At 32.8% G+C, this 23,749-nt stretch overlaps 1 protein-coding gene across 1 annotated transcript in view; it reads right to left on the reverse strand.

The window, feature by feature from the left end:
• Positions 1-211: 211 nt before the first annotated feature.
• Positions 212-23,749, reverse strand: part of LOC129218867 (uncharacterized) — a 191,709-nt gene continuing 168,171 nt past the window's right edge. Inside the window, exons 17-21 of the mRNA XM_054853188.1 lie at positions 21,638-21,706; positions 15,864-15,964; positions 6,944-9,250; positions 411-452; positions 212-336 (exon numbers count right to left, since the gene is read on the reverse strand). Of these exons, the coding sequence (XP_054709163.1) occupies positions 212-336; positions 411-452; positions 6,944-9,250; positions 15,864-15,964; positions 21,638-21,706 (2,644 nt within the window). The remainder of the gene's footprint in view (positions 337-410; positions 453-6,943; positions 9,251-15,863; positions 15,965-21,637; positions 21,707-23,749) is intronic.

Consider the following 23,749-nt stretch of genomic DNA (forward strand, 5'->3'; position numbering starts at 1 on the left):
ACGATTAACTGAAACTTCCTGCTGGATAAAATGCAAGTATAAAACAAAAAGAAGCTATAAACAGGCCTTCTAGTGGTCAAACTGACAATAAAATAAAGTGATTTATTTTGCCATAATTTTAGCTGTCCCACTCCTCCTACTGTCCCACTCCTCCCTCCTCTCCCCTAATTTCAACAATATATTCGATACTGCACATGGCGATGCACTTCAGTTAATCAAAATGGAGGAAGATAGGATTTTCTTGCAACTGAAAAGAGACGCGGTCACTTAGGTCACTATATTTAGGTGGAGTGGATGAAAAACTGGCCGACAAAGAGGAAGGGGCTTGAATTCGAGCTGTCAAAGAAGAAAATAGGCGCATGAAATACGATTCCACTTCAACATATTCGGAATTGTATGAATCAGTGCACCTGGAACAAGCATATCAGAACCTGGAAGAAGTAAACCAGAACCTGAAACAAGTATATGGGTCATTCTTCAAAATGCGTAACTTTTCGGTCACACGCCTTTTGATACTTTTTATTTTAGTATATTTTTGGTTCACAACATGTGAATTCTCACCTCTGTGGCATGTCACACACCTTGTGTGACTGTTTATGTTGCTTAATAACATGTTTAATTAAAAGTACATACTTTTTTATTTATTATTCCTTTCACAAGTGTCTCAAATACTAATTCTTTAAGTATATTTTATTTTTTAATATTGGGTTTTAGTTCGTTTTGGTAGGACAAGTAGTCATGTCACACAAAAAATTCTCACCTAAGGTACCTAAACACAAAATGACATTCCTCATTAACACGTGGCAGTAATGACATCAAATTTTATTTTCCATGATACAAGGGAGCCCCCTTGTTTATTTTCAGCCATAGTTGAAGTTGTGAGATTTTGTCGAAAAACAGGAAGATATATTTTGCTTAAAATTTTGCAATAACAACGAGTTTATGCTTAGTTTTCACCAACTAAAGAAAACTGCTTTAACCATTATTTTTTGACTAATATCAATCACATGATCATTATTATCATTTTATAGTGAAAAAATTCACGTAGATCTGAAACTACTCAAGTTGTTGACTAAGATAAAACATAAGCTACCTGCTTTTTACGTGAAAAATTTAGGAAGATACTTTATTTTTTAAACAAATCATCAAAAACTACTCATTTGTTTAAAATTAAGTATTTCCGCAAAAATAAACGCCGTATTTCTTACATATTACCAGTTAAAAAAGCAAAATGAATGAGGTAAGGATTATCTGTGCTTTTTTATTTTCTGGATGCTGACGCATTGAAACTCAATTTAGAGCAGGTTCTACCAATAGAGACCATTCCGTAGTCTGTAAAGTTGTTTATTTTACATAGCTTCAATTTTCTTCTTACACGATTCAGGCTTTGTAAAATATGGCCATTTGCAACTGTTTGCTCCTTTGTCTTGAGCCTTTGTCTTTAAGTAATTAGCGTACTATATTCACGATTTCAAGAAGAAATCATTATTTTTCAGATTTATTTTGCACAAGAAAAAAGCAAAGAAGACAGGGCAAGAATGGCTGACAGGGAAATATTCGAAAGAAACAGAAATAAACTATGGGATTTTTATTATATTTCCCTTTTTTTGAAAATTATTGTTAGTAGTTTTAAAATATTTTCTGCAGAGACAAAACTTCTCCTTTAGTGCGTTTTTCTATTTTATGCAAGACTGGAGAGCAGCCCAGTAAGGTTACTTCACCAGACATTGTGTAAATTGCTTCTTACAGAGTCCAATTTTGAAAATTTTCAAAAGTAAATCACCAAAGTCATCCTCTTCTAACTTGCCCAAAGATAGCCCATAATTGTGTTTAAATTCAATTGAAGTGTATATAGATCTTAAAAATGTTTGCGATAAAGTATTAGTATTCTAACTTGTTCGGGAGAAGGATGAGAGACCACCGCTTGAAGAGAAAATTTTACATTGTTTAAACAGGGGTGTTTTTAACTTTAAAAGCAATGCTCCTCACCCCCCCCCCCCCAAGAATAAAAGTCCCCACAAAAACAAAGAAAAAGACCCTCTAAAACTAAAACAATAACTCCCCTCTTAAACCTAGGTCGCTAAGACTTGAGATCTGCCACCGCCAGCAATCAAGCCCACTAGATCTTTTGTTGCAACATTATCATAGGAGCGATGCTAATAATCCAGTTACAAGTCTATGAACTAAACTTTGAAAAAAAGTTAATTTTAACTAAGTTACAAAAGATCCCAATTGATATACACATCTTGTAAATGCTTACATTTGAGTTTTAAAATTTCCAAGTCATTCATACTGAAATGAATGCAGATTTTTATGATACTTTTTTAAAAACTTGTGTTAGCTACTTTTCCTCAACTGATCTCACTATAAGATATGAGATTATAGAAACATGAAATAAAAGTTTTGAGGCATCTTAATATATTTCACAATCGGTCTTTGCATTTAGATATGAAATTGGTGTTATGCCATAGGCAGCAAAAGGAAATAACTGTTCACAACTGTTTAAACATTCAGCTGCAAAAAATCGTATCTTAACAATAAACTAATAAAAAAAGTATATTGGTATCAGATAAACTTTTTAATTTTTACTTGAAATTTTAACAAAAAAAAGGGATGTATGCAGGGGTGGGCACGGGGGGGGGGGGAGAGAAGGGACACCAGTTGGCCCGGGCCCGAGCCTGAAGGTGCCCCAATATTTTTAAAACTAGGGGTGACATTTTGGGGCAAACAATATGGAGGGGGGTATGGAAAAGTCATTTGTGACAGACCCCAAAATTTCTGTGCAGGCCCCTGGATGTATGCATCATATTTTTTAAAAGAAATCTAAAGATTACAAAAAATCTAATTTTTTTTCACTACTGAATAACAAGCAAAATTTCACTATTAAACTGCATAGCTATCATGTAAAATTGTTATTGTACTGCACCTTTGAAAGGGAAAAAAATAAGCAAAGTTACATTTCACAGTTTAAGAAGCATTAATCAGCACTTACATGGAAGTTTTGTTCATATGCAGCAGAAATAGTCTCTTTAAATACCCAATATTATGAGAGGAGTTTAAAATTAAACGTTTTGGATTCCTCGCTAAAATGTTCTCAGAATGATGAGCTAATGAAACAATAATAGTTTTAAATTTCTTGCTTTAGAGGGAACATGAAACTGTAAGTGCATCAAAATCATTTAATAAATAAGTCATGTAATAAAATATATTTTTTTAAGTTGTACCATTAAAAACTCAATTTAAACCTCAATAAATCACAATGAACTAGCTAGTGCTTTGCTCACTAGTCTCCATATGCTAATAACAAGTACCTAACATCCACTAGCGACAATTTTGTTCTTAGCCAGAGATACTACAGCCCTTTGTAGAACTGGGTTCTACTTTGTTTCAGAAGGTGTCTAGTTTAGGAGGCTATGCTTTGAAACACATGTGTGTGAGTTTAACAAGAAGGAAAAGCCAGGATAGATGGTTCAAATGGATTACAATCTACCTTTTTTCCACCCCTACTCTCAGGGAAGTGAAGGAAAACCAGAATCAAAAAAGTATGTTCTTTCGCTTAAACACACAAAAATAAAATTTATGAGAAAAATATATATCTTAACAAAAACATTAAAAAAAAATGTACAAAAATAATGAAATAATTCATTAAGATATGGCTTCCAAAATTACATTTCTGTTAAAAGGTTTTTAATAAAGTTTTACTATTCAAAAAAAAAAAAAAACGTGAGGTGAAAAACTCCGAAAAAGTTCATTCTAATGTCAAAGTCATAATTAAGTTTTACAGGAAGCCTTTGATGTTTGAATTACCTTTAAAGTACGATTGAAAGCTTGCAAACTCATATACAAATGCATTCTTTCATTGTCTGGAGGTATAGATAATGACCTGGATCTTCTGGCAGCAAGATCAATTCCATCAAGAGAGACATCAGCACGACGAAGAGATTCCAAAACTTTCAACATTTCATCATCAGCTGTAAAATAAAAACATCAAACTTTTAAAGCGTTCCTCCTCTAAGAAAAACTTCAACTTTTAATCTGTGAAGCAGAAGGTAGTTACATTTTTACTACTTTGGTTTCAATGGACAAGAATAGGAAAATACAATTCCCTTACTTCCCTGAACACGTTCAACACATTTCCCTGACTTACATTACAATAGAAAGCAGCAGAAGAATAAAAATTTACCATCAGAACTTCTCTTTAAATAACGAGAAATCCCTAAACAACCTTTCTGAGATGGGTAGAAAGTTTAGCAATCAAGCGAAGAAAAAAAAATTGTAGAGTAGGGTGGTTCAAAAAAACTTTTTTTCAGCTAGAGTCGAGGACACCCCCCCCTTTTTTTACACTTACTAATAGTAGTATACTGTAAAAGTTTTAGCTTCTTACTCAAATTTTAAGACGGTGCTCAATGATCCCATTCATTTAACATTAGCTGCATCATAGAAAATGCCACAAATTGAGAAATATATAATTTCCTCAGCTGCTGTTTTTTTTTTTTTTTTTTGCAAATAATTGTGTTATTGCAATGTATATGCATATTTCTGGTGTATATTATAATATGCAGCATTCAGAAATATTTTTAACCCCCCCTCCCCATACTATTGAAGTCTGAGGGAGGGGTGGAGCACCCTCTTTCAGTTGAAATAGGAAGCTAAAATCCCTCCAGCATACTGCTATCCACAAGTCTAAAAATATTAAGGAGTGTCCTGGTATCTAGGATAAACTTCTTTTTACATGTATTTTTGAACCACCTTATTGTAGAGGCTATGACAGAAACATAAATGGGAAAATATAATGTGTACTTGTGCTACTTAGGAAAAATATTAATGTTTGAGCAAAGTTATCACATTTTGTTAAGACACACATTTGTAAAAATACTGGTTCAGAAGGTGTCAAATCATATACAATTCCCTGAAAGTTTTTGTAAATATACTTTCATTTAGTTATTTCTAATTTTAATAAATTTTAGTACTATTAATTGGAAATCAGTTATTTCAATCATCAAAGAATTTCAAATACTCAACAATTAATTATTAATGATTTAATATTTTTCAACTTTGCTTTCAAAAAGCCTAAAACACCTCATTTGTGCAATGCCACTAACCACATCAGAAAGAAATGGGCAACCAAGGGCGGATACAAGGGAGGGGCGATGGGGGCGATCGCCCCTCCTTGAGCCAAAAAACTAGTACTTTCTTCAAGTATATTTTCGACATTAAAATTTCAAAAACGCAATTTTACATAATCTTCGATGGTGTTAGAAGAAAGGGAGCTATTCCCTGAAATTCTTCCGGAATCGAAGTTTTGAAAACGCAATCGTAGCCCATCTCTTATTACTCTGGGGATAGGGACTAGAACTTTCAATAGGATTTTTTTTTGAAATTGAAGTTATAAAATCTCAATTTTAGACGATCTTAGATGGTAATTAGGGATAGGTTCAAAGGCTCACCCTGGATATGTTTTGAAAGAAACACAACTATAGGACGCCTTTGTTTACATAAGGGTAAGCGATGGGGTTCAGTACACTCTTTCGAAAGTTTAAAGAGATAAAAGTTCCAAAAAGTGAACAGTAAAAAAAAAATCGCCCCCCTCCTTGAACATTTTCTGGATCCGCCCTTGTGGGCAACTAACCGAAGGTTAAGTAAAAAACTGTTTGTCCAGATGCAACATGTCTCAATGTGAATGTAAAGCAGCTTACTGTTTCCTTTTCTTATTTTGTTCTCCAAGCTGAATTTTAAATTATGTGGGCAAATTGTTTCAAACTTTGAAAGACTATGTAATAATTTTTAACAACAGAAAATAGCACCGGCTTTTTTCTTTGATAGTGTCCCTTTAATAAAGTCCTTAAAAGTACAGTCTTGAGGATTCTTGTTAGAAGTGGCACTGATAGTCTTTCGCCAAACGAAGAACTTTTTTCATTCTAGTTTAGTCAAATATTCATACTAATCTTTATTAATTATATTTTATAACCATACTCTGCTAATATATTTTGTTAGCAGAGAAGGGAGTAAAAGTTCGCAGAAATTTACTCATGAATAACTGAGGGCATCTGCAGTTTCTTGACTTGAAACTTAGTTACAAAACCTTCTTAAATTAGAAAACAATTCTCTTCCACAATTTCCAGAGATCATTATAAATTAATTTTTAAATCAAGGGTTTTTAATTATTTTTAATTCATTTTTTAAATTCTTATTTAATGGAAAACATTGATGGACAAGGGTGTGTAATTTTATACCATAGGGTGATGTACTCAAAATAATTTTTTAATACATTGTTGTCTTATTAACGTGGGTGAAACCGTGGGGCACAGCTAAAAATAAATAAAAGAAAGTATAAATTAATATTATTACTGACCCCGGCAACACTGGGTATGTCTGCTAGTACGATATAAAGTGCTTACAGCACATACAGACTTTCAGTAGCAATGCAATGCTCCATAGTAGCAGAGCGGATGAAAGGCCATGTCAGCATAGTCGGTAACTAGGTACATGGTTTGGAAATGGAATAGTGTAATTTTTATCAGTTTTATGAGGAAAGGAGAACCGGGCAAACAAAATGATAATGGGGCTGCTTTGGCTCTCGGCGGCCCTGCATAGTAGGTAACCCACTGGAAGACATGCAGGTCTAATAAGAAGTCCACTGGTGGGTCCTGATGTTGCTGACTTGTTAACCAGAAGGAAAAAGGAAATAAAAATAAATAAAAAAATTTAATAAACAAAATATTTTAGGAAAATCAAAAACTTCTTGAGTGGAAGAGCCTAGATAACAAAATTTCTTATCAAGGGCTAACTCAACAATTAACACAATAGGAGCAGTTAATAAACTACAAAACAAACATAATACACAGAAATAGGTAACAAGAAATGTTTTTAAATAGAAACTTTGTTTTATGCTTGTATAAACCTAAATTTACATAATTGATTCATGATATCTAAAGGTACTTACTGTTGACATCAACAGAAACTTCTGAGCATATTTGTGCTGCTTCTTTAAGTGATCCATCATGAGAACTTTTTGAGGAAATGGATACAGAACTTTCACCACTTATGCTGGGAAGCCTTTTTTTGCTTAGCATAGCAACACCCATTGTAGGTTTTAATGGCGTACGTAGTGTTTCTCCTGGAGAAAATGTGTTTTCATTGCTTTTGTCTGACACCAAAGGAAGACTAATAGTTATCTGAGGCTTTATTCTTGTTTCTACATAATAATGTGAATTAGGAAATGATGGACTGTTCGAAACATTACTGTTAAGACTGCTATTGCTACTACTTTTTGATCCCAAATTACTTTGATTTTGAGATTCTACATAAGGGTTTAGAGTTTGACACAAATCTAAAGCATTAACAAAACTTTCATTGCGATTTAAATCATGAAACTTTTTCTTCTCTTCAGTGTGGGATAAAGCACCAGAAAGGTTATCAGTCTGAACTCCAGATGACACTGTGACTACCTTTTTTGGAGATTTTGGTGATCCAAATATAGCTCTTACTAATCTAGGAGAACCAAAAAACTTTTTCTCATTTTGAACAGATGTTAACTCCTTTTGTTCAGCTTTTTTGTTCTCTTTACCCTGCTTTTTACTCTTAAATATATTTCTCTTATCTAATTTTGGAGATGTAAGCTTTTTCATAAATTTAGGAGAACTAAAAAATTTGAAACTGGAATTCCTTGATGACCCTGATTCAGAAGATACAGCAGAGGGCAAGTTTAAATTGTGTAGACTAGATTGATCTGTAAAACTTGTACTTTCCAAACATTCAGCGCCTTTGTTCCCCAACTCTGAATTTGGAAAAGTAAGTGAAATTTCAGTTTCAATGCTACCAATGCTTCCATGATCAGTGAACGAGAATCCTATATTTTCTATCCCTGCTGATGATTCAAATGTTTTATCATGAAAAGATGAAGACCAATCAGCAGCAACATTTTGATTTGTAGAATGCACTTCATGTGAATGCAAGGGAAGGGGGCTAACATTAGTGTTTCCAGACTGACATTTAATATCAACTACTTCTTTAGGACTATTATACAGTAATTCAGAATTACAAGATCCTTTTTGGTGGTCTGAAGATCTATCAGAAGAAATATTAGTGCCACTATGATTTTGCAATGTTATCTTAGACCGAAGCACTTCACTGCAAGGAAAAAATTTCATTTCACGAATTTGCGAACCACAACTTTTATAAACAAGCTGAGACTGAGATTTCAACTGACACTGGGAAACTTTTTTTCCTTCAAATACTTTATTATATTCCTTATCAAGCAAGCTGACAAATCTCTTAGGCTGTGATTCAGTAGCTCTCTGTTTAGAATACGCTAAGGCACAGTTGGATGATAAATAGGAGGAATAATTCCCTGACTCTGTATTTAAATGCACTTTACCAAAGTGTTTTGACACTTGACTTTCAGATGCACTACGTTTACAAGCAGGATGCTGTTTTAGAGAAACAATTTCTTTTGCAGATAAAGCATGCTGAAATACTTTCTCCCTATTTTCAAGTCTCACAGGCTTGTCAGAAATTGTTTTTGCCATATGATCAAATGAATCAGATATTTTAGCAACATATCCAGGAGCTGGTATGCATTTTCTTGAATTACTTCTCTTTGAATAGCCTGGTTGTACTAAAGCATTTTTTTGGCTTAGATTGCTATATGAAACTGCCATCCGTGCAACAAGACCTGGAGTAATTTCCTTAGCAACAGCTTTCTGTTGTCTACCTAAAGATGATGTTAACATATCACACTCCTCATCAGCAGCATCCCATGTAATACTAATATTTGAGCTTTCAGTCATACTTGGCTGTTCACAAACAGGTTTAATATTGCTCCTAATTGAGCTTTCATGACTCATTTTCCTAATTAACTGATACTGATTGCTATATTTATTACTTGTGGATTCTGTGCAACTGAATGATCTATTGTATGTAACCCTGTGAGTATTTGCATTTAATTTTTTCCCAATTTTTGAATTAGAGTCTGGAGCATAATACACTTCAGATGCAAATTGATCTACTGTATCCCATCTGCTTTCACTTTTATCTGCAAAATAATCAGAACTTGTTTTACTGGATATTTTCTCTTTTTGAAGGGTGCAACTAGCAGTCAGAGTGGAGGATCTATTAGTTTCCTCATTGTTGTATACATTATGTTGGGCTTCAGAGTAAGATTTATTAGATATAATTTTCATATCAAGATTCCTCATTGCTGCTGGACTGCCGCCACAGTCACTGTCTTCACTTTCACTGTAAAAGTTACCTAAAAAGAGGAGATAAACATAAAATTCATAATAAAGCTTTAATTATATGATTCTCCATTAGACTGTATAACACTCATTTTTACTATTGGTTGTCAATAGTTCATAAACAATTTTGTATTGTCTTGAGTAGTTTTTAGTTTTCGGATTTTCTTAGGTTTTAGACATGAATCCAGGGAAAAGAAAGAAGATAGGCGGCCATTCTTACCTCAACTATTTGCCTGAACTTATGGAAAAGGTGATCCAAGAAATCAGGAGCAACCATGTGTTAACAAGGAAAGCAAAAATGATAAAATTTGGTGCTGGCCTCATTCCCCTGATGTCATTTGTTATAAAAAATATATATATATAGCGACAACAAAGAAAACTACCCAATTGGGACAGAATTTGTATCAAGCCATTGTAAAAAAATGATAAACAAAAATACCCTTGTAAAAAAAGTAAATAAACTCCAGGCGTAGGTACCTACCAATTACTTTTCATACTATCTAACGTTCATATTTATATATCTGAATAAAATATTGTATTTTTCACAATTGATTTTATTAAAAAAAACCTGAAATTGCCCCAAAAAGTAAAAATAAATTTATAAATCCGAAAAAGTAAGTGCAAACATTTATTTTTTTAATTTTTGCAGTGTACAGGATTGGAACAGATCCATCTATGCATGGTAACTTTAGACTGGAGCGGTTTAGTGCTGCATATCAAGGAAAATATGAGGTGGTATAATGGTGTCACCACCATTTGCAAACTTTATACCATTATTCAAAAAAATTCCCCTTCTCTTTGTGTGTAATTTAAATTTTTTTTCAAAGCGTCACTCTACAGCTGAGATTTATGGTAGTGTATGGTTAAATTCTCAACCTTTTTTGGCAAAGAATAATGAAAATATGAAGAAAAATACACATAAAGTGGTCTACAGTTGTACAGTTTTACGGTAGGTTTTGCTGTCAAAAGTTTCACAGCATTTTGAAGGACAAGAATGGCTGTATAAAAATGAAAAGAAGATTCTTGCTACCAAACATTGATAATCAAGGATACAAGGCTTGGAACAAATTTTTAGTTTGTCCCTAGGGAGAAAAAGGACCCAAATTCTTTTTCAAAAAGTACTGAAAGCAGATCGCGATCTTAACTCTTAAAGCCTAAAAGTAGGGATGCACTGATTTATCTGTCATAATCAGTAATGAGAAAACTTGAGTTCAAAATTTCAAAATTAAATTTGAGGACAACAGAATACTATGACTGCATTGAAAGGTTTTCTCAATAAATATCAGTAAGCCTTCAATCACTAAGTATTCTTCATCTGAAGAAACTGAAGAAACCAATTTTTTTTAGACCAGTTGTGAATGGAAATATAAACATACTGCAAGTTAGTAGGTACGAAAGAAAAGACTTTTTTCATTAGAGCAAAGTTGCAAAAGAAGTTGTAATGTTGAAATTAAAATCAAAGAAGGCTTTTATTACCAAAAAAGGCAAAACAGTGTAAATAAAACTCTGTTGGGAGGTTTAAGTGGAATTTTCTGTGCAGTCACTTCTTCTTTGGTAAGTTCTGGGCTGTTTAATGTTGGTTTTGAAGGAAAAGTAAAGAGAGAGTTTCACAGTTTTCACATAGCACAGTTCAAATTTTGCAATTTATTAACATTAAATAGTTAATTTATAGCACACGAAGCATCCAAAAAAATGCATTATATGTGACAACTATGATAATTTCAGGAAAATAGAGCAAAAACAATAATTTGAGGTTTTCACAAAATTTATTAAAAGCATTAAAAAAAAAAATAATAAAATTGCCAAATTTTGATGCATTTGTGGCAAAAGAAAGTGCATCACACTCCTGAAACTTTTAGTGGGAAAATAATGTCACCAATGGCACTTTTTCTGCACTATTCATCAGTTAGCAAAAAAAAACTTTTTATTGAATTAGCAAAACATCAAAACAACAATTTGGTGGAAAATAGTGCAACCAATGGCACCTATTCTGCACTACCCATCATCGAAAGCAAAAAAAAAAAAAAAAAAAAACTTTTTACTAAATTTGCTAAGTTATCCAAAAACAATTTGGTCGAAATTTCAACATAATTGTGGCAGATTAAGAAATAGTCCAAAAAGTTTCAAAGTAATTGTAAGCACTTAGCTTCACCAATGGCACCTTTTTACACTACCCATTATCAAAACTCAAAAAGAGATTTTTTTTCAGCCCACCCAAAAATAAAGTGGCAACTCAAAGAATGCCGACGGCCATTCATTATACTTGAGAAACACTGATCTTTTAAATTGCTCCAGAATTACAATAATAACATTAACTTAAATTTCCTTTATAAGGATGAACGAAATATTACTTAAATAAAAATTTTGCATTTTTATTCTGACATGGAGGTTCTATTCAGGTCATACATTGTTAATAATACGGGTTCCTTTTTACTCTACTGTTCATTCAGAATATATTAATCAAAAACTTCACTCAAACCTTATTTTCATTGATTTTTAAGTGACTAATTTGACTTTTTTTTTAAAAAAAAGCAAGTTTTACAGAACTTTGAGTGATTTCCATGGAACTCTGGTTTGTCAGAATACAATGTAAGGCATTCAAGCTAAGAACAAGAAAACATGTTAAATAAATTTATTACAACTACAAACGGTTTCGAATTCAAGCATTGTGCCCCCATTTGATTTAAAAGTTAAAATTTATCATGCTCTAGCTGTGAACAACACATTACCCTTTTTTTTAACTAATAAAATACAAATTTATAAAAATGGTTACCCAGAAAGATTAAAATGAAAATGAAATTTTTAAGGGAAAAGGCAAACTAGGGACGAGATTTGAGAAAAAACCGACTTTTAGGGACTAGAAACTAAAAAATTGGCCTGTTGGGAGCCCTGAGACTAAGCAGAATGGATAAATCTCAGTAAGGTCGACTAAGAGAACTAGAAAGAATAGAAATATTTTGGGAGCCTGAAAAGCAAGAATCCTCAAACATACAGTAGCCAATGATCGAGTAACGCTTCTGATGTCATCAACAATGAAACTCGCCCCACGGCATGATAATTTGATAATATGTTTTGGTGATGTTAAAAATGCAGGGAAAGTCTTTATTTTGACAAAGCTGATCTGGATCTGGTAACATAACTGCTTTACTGGTGTAAGACTCTTTTCAGGGGTATGATGAAACGAAAAAGTGGTCAACAATGAATGCTATCTACTGGAGTTTAGGGTTAATGCATTGGAGTTAGGGTTAAAATTTAAATTATCAGAATATCACCAAAAAGGCAATTGCTTCATTCAAATGTAGAGGCAATTTTCACCCATCATATCTTGAATGGTGATTTTCTAATAAAATTGTAAAAGAGAATCAAACAGAAAATCAGGAATACTTGTTACAGAGGATTAAAACAAGTGCAAATAAAAGGAATAACTTTTTAAACTAATAGAAAATTGAAACAGCATAAAATGTAAACCAGATCTCCTCAGTCTTGCAAGATGAATATGCATTGCAAGTATGAATACAGATAAAACTGAACAAAATATGAACTATAGAAATGTTGAGAGTATGAAATACATCCTGCAGGTGAAATGACTCTTTTTACAGTAAGACAACAATGAATCTTAGTTTTACAGTTAACAACAAATGACAATGTATGGAACTTAAGGGTATTTATAACTTTGGTAAGAATTCTGGGTTTAACCTATAATGATATACACATCAGGACAAACAATGTAATGTCAAAAATAATTGTCCCAAATGTCTTCCGAAGGAGATAGGCGCCATTCAAGTTTAGGGTCAAAATTTTCGAATGATCATAAAAAAACAGAAAAATTTGTTGATTTGTTTGCGGTTTTCACTAAGAGTCTTCTGTTTATCAGTATTTTCTTGAAAACGAATTTTGAAGATTTAGTTTGAAAAATGCCAATAGAGGTCGCTTTAGACTTTGGAGTAACGAACAACTTTTTTTACCACTATTATTGAATCTCATTAAATGCTTTCTATTGCTTAGAAATAAACTTATGTTTTGAGCTTAAAATCTGAATTGTTGGGAGTGATTAAGTCGCAAAAACTGAACTGTCTTCAAAGGCTGAAATGTACTTTGTCACAAAAAAAAGTATGTATCAAGAGTAAATTGAGCTGCAAAGAGGAATGTAGTTTGGTAAGAGATGATTTAAATTTCATCACTAGTCAGTAAAGGGTAAGCCCGCTATAAGCATACAAGATGCACAGATAGGTACGATTGAAAGTGGGAAAGCTTGTGTCAAAGGGCACTTCAAACGAAACTGTCGAGTTGTAATGACGCTATTGGTCTAGGACGACCTTTCAGAAGAGTATGAACAGTTATTAGACTTTTTAAAGAGACGTACAGTAAGTCTCTGAGAAACAGGTTGGTTGTACGAATTTATCTGCCGCCACCTCGGTTGGAGCGATATGGTAGTATCTTAGCGTAGGTGAAAATAAATGAATTACTCCATTGCCGTTGGTTTAAAGCATTATAGAAACAGAAATGAGCGCAAAGATCGTCCATCATAGAGCGGCCACTACCCTATCAACAAGGTCGCTAACATTAGTTCCATGCCTTTAACACCATCCAAGAAACTGACGGTATCAAGAAAACTAATCCCGAGTAGACTGGAAGAAGCTGGTATCTCGAACCGGCGTCCATTGTGATGGATTGGATTTTCCCTACATTTGATTAGTTGGGTTGTGACAGGCAGGAGGCATATTATCTTCAATGATAAATCCCGATTTAGTTTCTGTGGTCATAGGTAACCTATTTCAGTCTATACCATGTAGTATTTTGTCTTGTATAGCTGCTAGAGGAGGTAATACAACTTACGGTTCTTTTTAACCTTTATTGTGTCATAACTTCTTCATAAAACAATCTTTTGTTCTGAACTTGTAATCATTTCCTTATCTTCTCATAGGCCACATGCATTTTAAGTTTCATGAAGATCACTCATTTCCTTCTGGGTGAATACATTTCTTTTGTGACAGAGTGTATTTCAACTTTTGAACAAAATTCACTTTGTGCAACGTAATCACTCCCGATGATTCTGATTTTGTGCTGAAAATTTAAGTTTAAGTCCAAGCATTAGAAAACATTTGATGAGATTCGAAAATAGTGACAAAGAATAGTTGTTTGTTACTCTTAAGTCTAAAGCGCTTTCTATCAGCATTTTTTAAACTGCATGTTCAAAATTTATTTCCAACAAATAATACTGATAATAATACTGATAAATAATGATAAAAAGAATAATCTTATCAAAAATCGCAAATGAATTGACCAATTTTTACGTTTTTAATGATCATTTGAAATTTTGGACCCTAAACTTTAATGGCGCCTATCACCTTCGGAAGACGTATGGGACCCTTATTTTTGACATTATATTGTTTGTCCTGATGTGTACTATCACCCCTTAAAGTTGTGTCCAAGAGTTCAGAAACACCCTGTATATTAATTCAAATAATTAATGGTTTAACTTAAGGTAATCTAGGACTTTGTTGAGACTTCAGTGGGCTTTGATTGGCAGAATGTAGATTGGCAGAATGGTAGATGTCTCAAGAAAAAGCATGTGGCAATATCTAGCAATTCTAAAGATGAAAATAGATGAATTAGAAAGGTTATCATTGCTTAAAAACTGAACAGGAATTTTAATGCCTGAGTTGAAGAATGTAAGTCAGATGAATCAAGTGTCGGAAATTTAAGTTTTGATTTACAAACTAAAAGAGGAAACAGGCCAGTGAAATCATTAGAATGAGTTAAACTTTTTGTGACAAACTCTCTTTCTAAGAAGAAAACAGACTTTGATCAGAGGGATTGGTGAAGTAGAAAGTTCTTTGAGTAACAGAAAACTAGCTATTGAAAACATTGCTACTATAAATGCAATTTTTGTTAACTTCAATATAAGAAGGGACTGTGGGCTTTTAAAATGCAAATTATATCATTTAAGTACATTTAAGTAATCATTTAAGTACAGGGAAAACTTGTTCCATCATTACCTTTGAATGAACTTTGCAAAATAAAAGCCCACAGCCAAATTTCTATATCGATGTTTGTTATACATCTTGAATCAGAAACAGTTGAGTAATAAAAAAACAACAACAATATGCTGGGAACATCAGATTTAAAAAAAAAAAAAGTTTTTATTATCTATTTTGATGACCTTATTTAATGAAAACCATAGAATAAAATTATAATAATTGTGCAAAATAAAAAAAAACTTTAATTAAAAAAATGAACATAAATTAGATTTATTAGGACAACATACTTAAGACACAAATTTAGAGGGATTTTTTCCCCCGTTTCAATCCCCCCCTTGCCTGCGTCTAACATGAGCGAAAGTTAATGGCAAATTTGCACATGCCCATATCTGATGGAATGAAATTGTTTACACATTGTTTGTATTTTTCTTACTATAACTTTTACCCCCCCCCCCATCTGAAATTGTCAAAAATAACTTACACTATACTTATTTATATGTTCATTTTGTGTCAAAAAAAGTATCAGTTTTGACCAGTTTTTTTACTCATGCTTGGGGTTACTTGCACAGCACTAAACAGATAAAAAAAAAAACAAGTGTTGATAAACATATTTAATTAAATATTCTCAATGAGAAGATTTACTTACTGACAACTCCTAAAACTGATTTAGAATTTGATATTCCATTTCTAGAAACATTTAAAGATGCATCATATGCTATGGCAGCCAGCCCCATTTTATTCATCCACCTGACAAAAAAAGATTGAGTAATTACTTCCACATGATGCTACATAAAAGCCTAGTATGCATGAATAATGCTTTAAGTGCATAAGTGTGCATAATAACAATTTAAGAGAATGCCGTAGTTTTGTTCTGGTTAAGTAGCTTTACTTTACAGAATCAAAAATCATTCCTTTGAAAGGAATAAATAGTAGTGATAGGAAAATATTTATGATCCATTTTTTTGATTATTCAAAAAAAAAAAAAAAATAATACTGAAAATAACATATGACAAAAATGAAAAAAGCATGAATTAATTAAATATACAAGCAATACTGATTTCTTAAGCTCTCTCTTACCTCAAAGTATTTACAAACTACCATTCACATTATAAAAAAAATAAATAAATAAAAATAAAAAAACAGTTTAACAACATCTGCAATGCATATAAGTTACAAATATCATTCAAAAAACTGAACTGCAACTGGTGCATTTCAAACCATTAAATTAAGGATCAAGTAGATTTGAAGCAACAGTAAAAAAGAATTGCATTTTTTTGCAATTCTTTTTTACTCCACGATACAAATAATATTTTTGAGCTTTTTAAGAAACTGAACACATACAAAATCAGTTACATTCACAATTGAGGCAGTGAGAAGTAAAGGGATGAATGGCAAAATTAAAAATTTGGAGATAACCAGAACAAATAGTAAGGGAACCTCTCCTCTGTCTTGGGGAAAGCGATAGTACCAGTAGACCTGGTAGGTGCTGCTGTATAGCATGATTTAGAAAAAAAAAATGAATGAAAGCCTACCTAGGGTGTTATCTTTAAAGGCGTTTTAGTCAAAATTTGAAAATATCCACTTACATCACTTTGCTTCCCACTACCTCAATTGTTAAACTTAAAAATTGTTTTCAAAAGTAGTATACTCATGTTTTCAGTACAAATATAAAGCAACATATTTCACGGCATACGGTTGATGCTTTAATGTCAGATATGGGTACTGCTTCTGGCCATCTGGAAAAGCGGTCAATCACAGTGAGAATATATGTTTTACCGTCAGATGGTGGCAAGGGACTCACGATATCGAATGAATGTGCAAGAATCTGGCATCAGGAAGAGAAAATGTACCTAGAGGCATTTTGGAGTGTCTGTGTACTTTTGATTTTTGGCATGATTCACTGCACTGCACCCACTGCTTTATTTAGCACTTTATATTAAGCCATACATATCGTGCACAGATGAGCTTGGTTGAAGCTGCGATTCCTGGATGTGCCATGTTATGAAGATGAACAAATATTAGTTTCGAAAAGAAACAGGAACGAATGGACGTGGAACACCTGTTGAAGTATCACAAAGTAAATTGCAGTCCACAGTTTGGCATGGTTTGAGCTCTAAATTTTAAAGATGACGTATTGTCTTCGAGAAAGTTTGAGTTTCTGGATCAATTTTCTGTGCATTTCCAAATTCTTTAAAATTTAAATTTGCAGCTTTGGTAATCAACTCAACTTCGATTCGCAAGAGTGTATCTGCTACCACGTTTTCTGAGCCTTTCACTTGCCGAATGTCTGTGGAGTACTGCGAAATGAAATCTAAATGGCATAATTGCCTTGGGGAACATGTGTTTGGATTTTGTTTAAAAGCATGAGTAAGTGGCTTTTGATCCATATATATGGGAAAAATTCTGCCCTCTAACATGTGTTTGAATTTTTGAATAGCAGAGTAAATTGCAAACAATTCCCTATCATAGGTTGACCATTTTGTTGACTTTTGTTAAGTTTCATTGAGAAAAAGGCTATTGGTTCCCACGTAGAATTTGATTAGCACGACTTAGTCATAGAACATGAAACATCTTGCCAGACTTTGGCTCTTGCGTGGGCAGATTTTCGTGCTATTTTGCACCTCCGACAAAGCATGTTTTTCTCAATAATTTCTGAAGTGGTGGGGCAAAGTACTGCTAAAGCAATAGCTGCTCCAGCCCTGTCTGATACTTCGTATCTATCACATGTCCATGAGAGCAAATTAAAGTCCACTGTATTGCTTGTAGTAAATTTATCAATATAAGCATTTGGAGTTTGAAGCTTGTAAAGGTCCCTTGAATTCCAGGGGCGTAGCTAAGGGGGGGGGGGTTGGGGATAACCCCCCGAACGTTAGTCTCAAAAAAAAAAGAGAGAGAAAAAGAAAAAGAAAAAAAATCAAATGACTTTTTTCTGAGTAACAAAGGTCAAAAATTCACTTTGCTTCCTCCCCCCCTCAATGCCATTGAAAATCTGCTCCATGTGTAACCCTCAAGCATAAAGACGACTCCCTCTGCTGCGACAATTTTTTCATAATTGAGCGAAATTTAACACTTCACTTTAGAAATGAGATTGATTTGTTAAATTCACGTATATGCAGCCTTTCTTTGTCATAGATTCTGCAAATTGTTAAATATGTTTAATTTTATGAGCCGCGCTTGTGGGAATATTGCATACAATCGAATCTGTATATTTCGAATTTCACATTAAAGAAAAAAATCGAGATAAAGAGGTTTTGAGATACGGGGGCTTTAAGAAACTTTTTATAGAAATTTGAAATATGATGGTGAAAATTTGAAATCGATACTAAAGACAATATGAGCTCTTGATTAAAATTCCTCTTTATTAGTTTTGTTAGGTATTCATTCTATTATTACATTATTAAGTGCTTTATTGCAAGTTTAAGGAATTATTTGACAATAAAAGAAACTTTAAGCATATCTTTTTCAAGAAAAAGTCTTTTATTGCTTTTGGTCCCTGATTTTTTTTTTTTTTTTTGGATTCATTATTTATCCTTTTGAGGTTAGCAATTGCTGCAAATCTAACTTGGCCAGTATTCTACGGTTTTCCTTTTTTCATTATTTGAAAAAACTTACTTTCTTTTCACTCCTATCATTTCAGTTTTCTAAGGAATCACAATTTTAAGAAAGAGAGCAACCAAAGAACAGTACTAATCCAGATAACAGAGGGAAATGGCTTTTAACTTGAATGACCTTCAACCATGATCTTGAAATGTTCATCTTACATGTCAAGCCTGTGAATTTCACCCCTTTACTCTTCTTCCAAGAAAGTGCACGAAACAACTGTCCTTTGGTTAATCTTCCTGGAAAGCCTATTCAAGGAACACATTTCTCCCTTTTTTCCACTGCCTCCTCAACTCTTGAAGACAATTCCTCTGTTTCTGAGTTGAAGAAAATGTTTTTGTTTGCTGCTTTAAAGATCATTGGGCTTCGAATCCGAAAATGATAGCATAATCGGAATTCGAGACGATAGAGGTTTTTGTTGGTCTGGTCTCGTGTGTGTAATAGGTCATAGTCAAAACGACCTTTGCTAACCAGAGTATCCATTGCAATCACATTGATTTTTCAGCCAGTATTTACTGCATATTCTTTTGGGATTGTGCAGTCTGTTTAAAATAGTACATTCTAAGTGAAAGTTGTTGCATAATGAAGCGAGCAAAACCGATAACAAGCTTTTTTAACCCAAACAAAAAAATTAAAATGATGAAAAGGATAGCTCTAAAAGGAGAAAGTTAACGTCGTCTGAAGATAACGAAGAACAGTCTGCAAAGCAGCATTAGTCCCATCGGACCCTTCTGAAGGTAATTTTATTTTAATTCAAAAGAAAAACTGCATAGCATTACATGAATAAAATGTTTAAAAACGAAATGAATCTAGATTATTTCTGTTATCATGGTTTGCATTAAAAAGTAGAAAATAAAAAAGACTTCTGTTTATAATACTCGAAAATTGCTGTTGCTCTCTCAAATAGATATTTATGAAAATTCTAAAGCAGCTAATAAAATTAAAAATAAAGACTTGTGAGGAGAACAGATGGTATGCATTTGAGCAAATAACTTTCTACTACCTATATTTCTTCCCTAACTTTTTTTATTCAAATTTTATTAACTGCTTTAGAATTAGCATAAATATAAATACATAAAAAGGAACATATAAATATAACGATATGAAAAGCAATTTTATTTTTTGCGGGTTATAATTCAAGAAGTCTTTATTTTATTTCATACTTTTAGTGCAAACCAAGTTGGTAAAAATAGTCTTTATATTCTGACCACCGATGAGATTGAAAGTCAAACATCCAGTTTACAGGCGGAAATGGAAGTATCTATTAACTTTCAGGGATGCCAGCTTTTGTAGATGTGTGTTAGCCTCTAAATTAAGCAGTCACACTGAAATGAACGGAACACGCTCATCAGATATGTGATTTCCCCCTGATTTGGATAGACTGGTTTTGACAAGACGTTGCTAGAAAATTTCACTTTAAATTAAATGGAGGGAAAAGAAAAAAAGTTGATTTTTCCATAACATTAAAAAAAAAATTCTTTGCTTTTGTTTTGTTTGACTCGTTTGACTCGTCGTTTGTATCGGAATTGGGGCACCCAATTCCAAAGTATGTAAGATTCACCTCCCTCTATTTTTTTTTAATACAAAAAAAAATTTACACACACACACGTTCACACTCACACACACACATATATATATATATATATATATATATATATATATATATATATGTATACACATATATATATACACATATATATATATAAAAGAAGTCACCCCCCCCCCCCCCGAAAGTCGGGTCTAGCGACGCCTCTGTTGAATTCATCCTCACTGTCCGTATCCGATAGACGAGTTGCAATGAAGTAATGATACTAAAACTGCCTTCACTTTTTTCTTGAGGCTTGAAGCTACAATTTCTCTCCCTCTCTTATGGTTTTCTTTCCCCGGACAAAAGTAGTTGTTAATATCTTTGCATTTGAAAGATGAAGTGTCAAATAGCAATTTACTAGCTTGGTAAAATGATTCTGATTATTTACTTAATTATTTTCGGATAGGATTTCAAAAGATTGCTGCTGCATTTCAAGAGGTAGACTTTTAGCATTTCTCACTCATTTACATTGAACGGTAGGTAGGGAGCATTTGACCTAATTCACACATTTCAGCCAATTCTAATACCTAAAATGGAAAGTGTGAATTTAAACCAGGTGCAAATTGAAAGTTTCATCACTTGTTTCTGTAAACAAAGCAACATTTATTAAAAATTTATTAAAAATTTCCTGCCATTTTAGCAGGGTGGTGGAACCTTGGAACAGTTTACCAGAAGAGGTGGTAATGAGCAAAGGAGTGGATAGTTTTAAGAGGGCCATTGATCTTCACTGGGGATTGTAAATTGACTAGGACCAGTCTAGCTGGGCCCAGAGCCTGTTGCTGGTCGTCACTTTTGTATTTGTATATTGCAATCTTATATGGAACATATCCTATTTGGGTAAAGAAATCCAAACTTCAAACTCAATCTGGAGGCAAAAAGACTTATCAGAATGGAATAAAATTTCACACATGCTAGTTTGAGACCATTAATACACCTTTTTAATCCCCTGCCTCTTAAAATTTCAAAAAAAAAAAAAAAAAATTTTTTTTTGACTCACCCTAATGGTCATACAAGATCATGTAAAACACGAATTAAGTTACAATAGATTGCTTATTATGTTTACTTCAATAACTTAAAAGAAAAGATTAGAATTTATCTGGAAGAATATTGTTAATATCAATACAAAAATAAGTTTTATTTCCTGTTTCGCTCCGGGAAATGGGGCAGAATTGACCAAACAATAAAGGAAATGCCAATCAAAAATTAATAATTGTAAATATAAAAATACTTACTTCTTTAAATCCACAAGGGTTTCAGTGGCAAAATAAAAAGTGGTTTTCGGTTGGCATATCTTAAATGAGCTAGGAAAAATATTTATGCTATAATAAACTTTATAAATAATAAAAAATGAAAGCATAACATATTAGACAAAAATAATAATATAATTATTCATAAAATACATAGAAGTTCTATTTCAAACTAAATGAGTCTTATCTGACCCTATGCCAACATCGATTTTCTAACATGACATAAAGATTCACTCAACTGGCTTTGGATACAAATTATTTCAAATATAACTTCTTAAAATTTGAAAAAGAAGCACAATTTTTATGCAAATAATTTGGCAGCTTTTTGTATGAAAACTAATTAAATCTTTTCCAAAAGAAAACGTAGAATAAAAAAGAAATAACATTTAAAAAATAATTTATGCATTGAAAAAAGTTGGTAGTAGATTTTTTATTGATGAAAAAAATTTGCCTCCAATTTCATCTTTTTTTCATTGCAAAACATGAAAAAATAACAGTAAAACAAAGGAATGAAAGTATATATATATATATATATATATATATATATATATATATATATATATATATATATATATATATATATATATATATATATACACACAGGTATAGGACAAACACCCAGTTAAAATAGAGTCTTTTTTCGACCGCCTGATAAACGACCGAAACGTGTTGAAACAGTTTGCCACCAAGTGGCAGTGGTAGGGAATGTATCAACCAAGCATTTGGCAGTGTGAGGGTTGAATAGAAAAATTCTGTATGTAGCAAAGCGTGATTATGTCCGACCTCTCTGAGGTCCAAAAAGGCATGGTAATTGGATCTCACTTGAGTGTTAGTGTCCAGAACAGTCTTCTGGATGTTTCAACGACCATTTTATCAAGGGCTATGACAGCCTAAACAGATTTGGGGAAGATGACTTCTGCGAGGCACAACAGTGGGCAAAAGTCGAAGTTGAAAGATCGTGATCGACGAGTGTTGAAGAGGAGTGTCCCCCCCCCCCCCAAAACGCAAGACTACACTGCCGCAGATAACGTCTGAAATGAATACAAACATTCAGAGCCTCGTATCAATGAAAATTATTCAACATGTTTGCTGTCCATTTTCATGGCAGAGTAGCCATTTTAAAACCGTTAGCTTTGACGCAAAATGCTATGAAGAGACTACAGTGGTACAGAGATCACCTAAACTGGAGACAACTGCATTAGGAACAAGTCGTAGGGTCTGACGAGTCATCATTTACACTATTCTAAAATACCGGACGTGGGTTCCTCTGGGAACACCAGCAGAAGCATATCATACTGACAGCTTGCTTCCTACCGTGAAGCATGCATGGAAGGGGTTCTATGATGGTGTGAGGAGCAATATCTTCTATTGGGGTCTCTTGTTATCCTGAGGGGGAGAATCACATGTGAACATTATCGCATCATTCTTGCCGATTGTCTGCCCCCTATGCTTCAGACTCTTTTCGGAAGAACGTCTACCCTTACGAAAATGGTTGATAGAGCTTAATAGAATTCCGTAGAAAATTATATAGAAGTCTATAAGAAAGTTCCTATAGAAACTATTTCTATATAATTCTATAGATATCCATATAGAACTTGAGAATGAAGTTTCTATAGAGAATCTCATCTATAAAGTTCTATAGAAACTGCTATAGAATTTGTCCATAAGGTTTCTATAGATAATAAATTCTATAAAATTCTATAGAATTTGAACAGAAAACTTCCCTTACTGTAGAATTTTGTAAAAAGTAGAGAATTCATTCATTTTGTTTACAATTATAGTTTTCATTAGCGTTTATATAATACTTCTAGTTTGGAAAGGTTAAAAACCCCTAATTAATTAGGAAGTTTAATCCCTAAAATGAAATGGTTTAATTCCTAATTAATCTATTTAATTTTACGAATAATTATTTTAACAATTATTTGTTAAGGTCATATTTTTTATTACAATAGCGGATTGTAGTATGGCCTTTAATAATACTGTTGCATTTTGTCATAGTTCAATGAAAAAAAAAACTTAATTAAATAAAAAAAATATACTCATAAAAGATGAAAATTATTTATTATTTACAATGTTTAAGTTATTTTATAGTAAAAA

Source organism: Uloborus diversus, chromosome 3, assembly GCF_026930045.1.
Source record: "Uloborus diversus isolate 005 chromosome 3, Udiv.v.3.1, whole genome shotgun sequence".
Lineage (NCBI taxonomy): Eukaryota > Metazoa > Arthropoda > Arachnida > Araneae > Uloboridae > Uloborus > Uloborus diversus.